This window comes from Diospyros lotus, chromosome 13, assembly GCF_014633365.1.
Source record: "Diospyros lotus cultivar Yz01 chromosome 13, ASM1463336v1, whole genome shotgun sequence".
In the NCBI taxonomy this organism is placed as follows: Eukaryota; Viridiplantae; Streptophyta; class Magnoliopsida; order Ericales; family Ebenaceae; genus Diospyros; species Diospyros lotus.
In genome coordinates, this window is record NC_068350.1 from 27,141,381 (window position 1) to 27,147,868 (window position 6,488).

The 6,488-nt window shown below is 33.7% G+C and overlaps 1 protein-coding gene across 1 annotated transcript; it reads left to right on the forward strand.

Annotated features, from left to right (window-relative positions):
• Window positions 1–2,411: 2,411 nt before the first annotated feature.
• Window positions 2,412–4,339, forward strand: LOC127788160 (uncharacterized). Its single transcript, XM_052316270.1, has 3 exons — window positions 2,412–2,781; window positions 2,932–3,294; window positions 4,242–4,339. The coding sequence occupies exons 1-3, from the start codon at window positions 2,412–2,414 to the stop codon at window positions 4,337–4,339; spliced, it is 831 nt and encodes a 276-aa protein (XP_052172230.1).
• Window positions 4,340–6,488: the final 2,149 nt, after the last annotated feature.

Genomic DNA, 6,488 nt, shown 5'->3' on the forward strand with positions numbered 1-6,488 from the left:
TAAGGTGACCAAATTCCAAAGCTAAAACTTATTTCTGCCACACCTTGTAGTAATCCAGTAACAAGCCTTTAGGCCCATCTGGATCCCTTGTAATGATCCAGTGCCATGCCTTGAGGTAAAACCTAGATCCCCTATCATAATCCGGTGCTAAGCCCTCGAGCTAACTTGGATTCATTGTGATGATATGGTGCTAAGCCTCTTGGAAAACCTGGATCCTAGGCCATAGTCTAAGGATAGACCTTTATGTTGAGTGTAGATTTTGATGATTGATGATTGGCATGTGTGAATGTGAATTTATATTTTATGTTCTAACAAAGCATGAAGCCTTCATAAGGCTTACGAAGCTATTCTTTAGTGATTTCATGACACAGGTTATATATGGAAACTTCTTATACTTATATAGAGATTTCATTATATATGAAAACAAGTTTTTAGAGAGCTTTCTAGAAATTTGAGTATTTGAGCTATGAATGTAAAGTTCTTCTTAGAATGGAAAGTCTAGAAGATATATTGAATCCTTGTTCATATATGGGAAGTTCAAAAGATATATATGGAAGTTTTTGAGAAGATTGGAGTAGTCCACTATATGGAGTTTCCATATATGTAACTTGGCGACATGGCATTGTTAATGTGGCATTTTGATGACATGGCAGCCACGTGGAGCACACTCATCAAGGTTACATCTTCTCGTTGGTCTAAATATGGTAAGAGAATCATGGAGTAAATTTAAAGGTTCTTAGAAGCTTCTTTACTTAGTTAAATATGGAAGAATTTTTGAATTGCATTCAAATGGAGAAGTTAAAGATTCAGCCCAATTATTCAACATTAATGGAGGAAATTAAGGTTTGAAAGTTAAACCTTGATTGATATTACTTTCCTTTATTGCTGATTCTATCTCATTAAAAGGATCCTCTACTCAAATCATGGAATCAATTATCCTACTCATCATGACTAATTGATATCCTCATTATAGCTAATTGATATCTTCATTATGGGAGAATATTCTAAGGATATCTTGCATATATTCAGCTACACAAATTGATTCTCTTCTTGTTGTCAACATTTTTTAGTATGGAAACTTGATCAATTAAGGGCTTTTGAAGTTATAATTGATATCTTCATTATTGGACAAATTTGCTTCATTATCTGAGAATATTTGGAAGGATTTTACACCATTTGGAGGTTTAAATTCAAATTTCAAATTAGCTATGCTTGTTATGGAAGCTAAGGGGCCAATTGCACAATCAAAGGAATTTGAAGATCAACTAGAAGTCAGAATTGATCATTTGTTATTTAATTTTGATTTTGCAAGAATTATGAAGGGTTTGGATGATATTTTTAATCATTGAAATTAGCCATGCATTATTGGAATTGATTTTCTCATTCAAGGCTGATTGGAGATCTACAAAAGTCAAAGGTCTTGAAGATCAATCAAGTTAGCTGATTATGGAAGGTAAATCAAAAATTCAAAACGAAGGGCTAAGATTGGCTTGAAGACTTGACACATGGAAGGCTGAGATTGATCAAGGAAAGCCAACTCTAACACTATATAAAAGGATCTCTTGAAGCCTTTGGAACAATTTTTTTGAAGCCCTATTATTCTCTACATCATTGGCCAAGATTTTCATTCTCTCTAAGTCTTTCTTTTCCTCTATCTTCTTGAGAGAAAACTAAGAGAGTTCTCTACACTTCATTGTATTATTGTTGAGAGAACCCTATTTTTCAATCTCTACTATCTTGTAAAGAGCGTACAAAATCCAAACTAGTGAGTGTGAGACTCCAGAAATAGTTTGGTGGTGGTGAAGCCAAGTGAAGGCTTTGGTGGTTGTAAGAAAAGTTTCATATAGTGGATTTGATTGAAAATCCTAAGGAAGGGAATCCTTAGGTAGTGGATGTAAGCCATAAGGGCCGAACCACTATAAATCGCTGTGTCCTTCTTCTCTTCACTCTTTACTTATTCTTGCTTGATTATACTTGTTTGTTTTTGTTTTTGTGTGGCCAAATCCTAAGGCCTACATTCTTATTGGCTATTATATTCTGATTTGCTTTAATTGATCATTCTTTGTACTCATTCAATATTCCATTTGGTTTATTTAAAGTCTTGTTATTGTGTGCATTCAAATCACATGTTTTTCACCAAGTTATAATTTGAAGAGTATATTGGATCTAACCACATACTAGCACAGTTGGCGGATATCATATTATCCATCTAGTATTTAAGTGCTCCCGTACTCTCAACTACAATTTTGGTTTATATTAAATTTGTTTTCTCATATATATACGTGCATAGGTTTTGCATTAAAGTTTTTAAAAGGTGTCAATTCACCCCCCCTCTTGACTAGGTTAGAACTCAACAAGTGGTATCAGAGCGAGGTTCCTAAGAGAGTGATTAATCATCACTAGGTGTATCCATGGCATCGAGTTCACGTTTTTATGAAAATGAGGGTCGTTCTTTATCTAGGGCACCATTCTTTGATGGCACCGATTATGCATATTGGAAAACAATGATGGAAGATTTTTTAACTGCATATAGTCTTGATTTGTGGGAAATAGTTAGAGATGGTCCATATGTCCCTAAGGAAAAGGTAAAGAGAGGAGAAGTAGAAGAGATAGTAGAAAAGAGTAGAGATAAGTACACGGATGAAGATAAGAGATTAATTGCTTTAAATGCTAAGGCTAAGAGTGCATTTCATTGTGCTTTAAGTAGATCTGAATTTAATTATGTACAGTGTTGTAAATCTGCTTATGAAATTTTGAAGAAGTTAGAGTTAAAATATGAAGGTACTAGTCAAGTTAGAGAAACAAAAATAAACATGTACATACATGATTTTGAATTGTTTTCTATGAAACCTAATGAATCTATCTCTGAAATGTATACTCGCTTGACTGATATTCTTAACTCTCTTGAGTCTCTTGGTAAATCATTTTCAGATTTTGAAAAGGTGCAAAAGGTTCTAAGATCTTTACCGGAGGCATGGGATCCAAAGGTGACAGCCATTCAAGAGGCCAAGGATACTAAGAAGTTGTCACTAGATGAACTAATGGGTTCACTAATGACACATGAGCTTACTCTCAAAAACAGGTATAAAAACAAAGAAGATTCTTTAAAATCTAAATCAATTGCTTTACCTGTTGCACAGGAATCCAATGGAGAGGAGGATTTAGAAGAGGAGATTGCCATGTTGGCTAGGAGGCTTCGAAACTTTATGAAAAAGAATAAAAGGAGTTTCAGCAAGACTAAGCCCGTAGAAGCCTCAAATGAAAAGAAAGTGGAGGTTACTTGCTACAAGTGTGGTAAGATTGGACACTACAAGCTCGAATGTCCCAAATCAAAGAAGGGTAGATCCAAAGGAAGGAGAAAGGAAGAGAAGAAAGATAGAAAAGCATTCAAAGCAACTTGGGATGATTCTAGTGAATCTGAATCATCTTCGAGCGATGAAGAAGAAGAAAAGGCCAACTTTTGTTTGATGGCCAAAGGAGAAAAGAACTCATCTTCCACAGATGAGGAGGTAAACACTTCCGAAATGGATGCGTTATTAGAAGAGTTTGATTTTCTGTTTAAAAAACATAAATCGACTATTAGAGAAATCAAGGAGCTTAAGAGAGAAAATGGTAGATTAGAAAAGAAAGAGGAAGAGTACATGGAAGAAATAGATGAGTTAAACTCTAAAATTAGGAAAATGGAAGAAAATAAACCAAATGAAGTGTGTGCATTAAAAGATACTATAAATGAATTGCATGACACTATTGATAGTCTTAGGGAGCATGAATGCATTGTATGTGATCATTCTGAGTTACTAAATGAAATAGCATGTTTAAAAGAAAAGAATGAGCACTTGGAAAAATCATTTTTAAAATTCTCTTTGAGTTCCAGTAAATTGGATTCTTTGCTTGCATCTCAAAAACCATATTTTGAAAAGGCTGGTCTTGGTTTTGACCCTAGTAAGCTAAAAGAGAAAATCCAAAAAACTGGTTCTTCCACTCATCTTACTCATTCTAGGTGTGTGCATCATGCTAGAATCATTAAAGGAGCAAAATATCTCCCTAGAGCTAAATATGCAAAACTAGTTAGAACTAGAAATAATAAAGTTGTTAAAACTAGGAGTTTTTGGATTCCTAAGGGTTTAAATGATCAAAAAGCTAAGGAACATATATTTGATACATATGGCTATGATTTCATGTTCTCTAACCCCCAAGGACCCAAAGTTTGGGTACCTAAGGTTCCTTGATTTGCTTAATAGGTGTGCTTGAAGGCCAAAGGTACTTCAAGCCAATGATTCTTGGACAGCGGATGTTCAAGGCACATGACTGGAAATGCCACCTTATTTTCGTCTCTTAAAGCTAAAAAGCATGGAGGTAATGTTACTTTTGGCGATGGCTCAAAAGGGAAAATTATAGGCATTGGAAATGTGGGTAATCCTTCTAAACTCATGTTTGAAGATGTCTTATTTGTGAGTGGCTTATCCTACAACTTGCTTAGCATAAGTCAATTAATTGACAAAGGCTACATGGTTGCATTTGAAGGTAATGAGTGCTTGATTAAAGATTCTTTAAATAAGATTGTTTTAAAAGGCATTAGAGAAGGAAATATTTATGTGCTAAATCTGAATTCTTTATGTGTTAATGATGCTACTTGTCTTATAGTGAATGATAACTCTATGGATCTATGGCATAGAAGATTAGGTCATATTAGCACATCTACTCTTTCTAAACTAATAAAGAAAAATCTGATTAGAGGAGTGCCTAAATTGAATTTGAATGACCTACATATGTGTGATGCATGCATTAGAGGAAAACAAGTTAGAGAGTCATTTAAATCAAAACAAGATGTTACCACAACTAGGCCATTAGAATTACTTCATTTAGATTTGTTTGGTCCTAGTAGGGTTAAAAGTTTAGGTGGTAAATCATATGCATTTGTGATTGTGGATGACTTTTCTCGTTTTACTTGGTGCTTGTTTATTTCTCATAAAAGTGAGGCATTACATGTTTTTGATAGTCAAATTCAAAAACTACAAAATCAACGAAATGCATGTGTAATTAAGATTAGGAGTGATCATGGTGGTGAGTTTGATAACTTTAGTCTTGGTGAGTTATGTGATAAATATGGTATTTCTCATAATTTTTCTGCACCTAGGTCTCCACAACAAAATGGAGTAGTTGAAAGAAAAAATAGGTCATTACAAGAAATTGGTAGAACTATATTAATTGAAAGTGGTTTACCTAAGTCATTTTGGGCTGAAGCAATTAATCATGCAAGTTATGTGTTAAATAGGTTGTCTATTAGAAAAGGGCTAAATAAGACACCATATGAACTTTGGCATGGTAAGACACCTAAAGTAGATTATCTTAGACCATTTGGGTGTAAATGTTACATTTTGAACACTAAATATAATTTGGATAAGTTTGATGCTAAATCTGATGTAGGTTCTTTGGTTGGTTTTTCTTCTACTAGTAGAGCATATAGAGTGTATAACTCTAGGACAAAAACAATAGAAGAGTCCATTCATGTAAAATTTGATGAATCACTAGCTAAGAGTTCTAATATTGAAGAAGATGAAGATGTAGTTTTTGAACCTCAAATAGAGTCTAGTTTAAAGGAATCTACACCTAATAACATGGATTCATATATAGAAGCAGATAAATTGGAAAATGAGACTCACTTAGAATCACAAGAAAATAATGAATTGATAGGTCCTTTGCATGATCAAAATTGGTATCAAATTAAAAATAAGCACCGACATCCTAAAGAATTAATAATAGGTGACATTTCTCATGGAGTTAGAACTAGATCATCTCATGGTGTGCATCCTTTTAGTTCTCTTGCTTTGATTTGTGAAATTGAGCCTAAGTGTATTAATGATGCTCTAAAAGCACCCGATTGGGTAATAGCAATGCAAGAAGAGTTAAATGAGTTTGAAAGAAACAAAGTGTGGAGTTTAGTTCCTAAACCTGAAAATCATTCTATTATTGGTACAAAATGGGTTTTCAAAAACAAAATGGATGAAAATGGAAAAGTGGTTAGGAATAAGGCTAGATTAGTGGCACAAGGATATAGTCAAGAAGAAGGAGTAGATTATGATGAGTCGTTTGCACCGGTAGCTAGAATAGAAGCTATTAGGTTGTTAATGGCATTTGCATGCTTTAAAGGTTTTAAATTGTTTCAAATGGATGTTAAGAGTGCATTTTTAAATGGCTTTATTCAAGAAGATGTTTATGTGAAGCAACCCCCTGGTTTTGAAAATCAAAAGTTCCCAAATCATGTTTACAAGCTTTTTAAATCTCTTTATGGCTTAAAACAAGCTCCTAGAGCGTGGTATGATCGTTTATCAAAGTTCTTGCTTCAAAATAATTTTAATCGTGGGAAAATTGATAGTACTTTGTTTGTGAAGCATAAAAATAATGATTTGCTTATTGTACAAGTGTATGTGGATGATATTATTTTTGGATCAACTGATGATTCTTTGTGTAAAGATTTTGCTGATTGT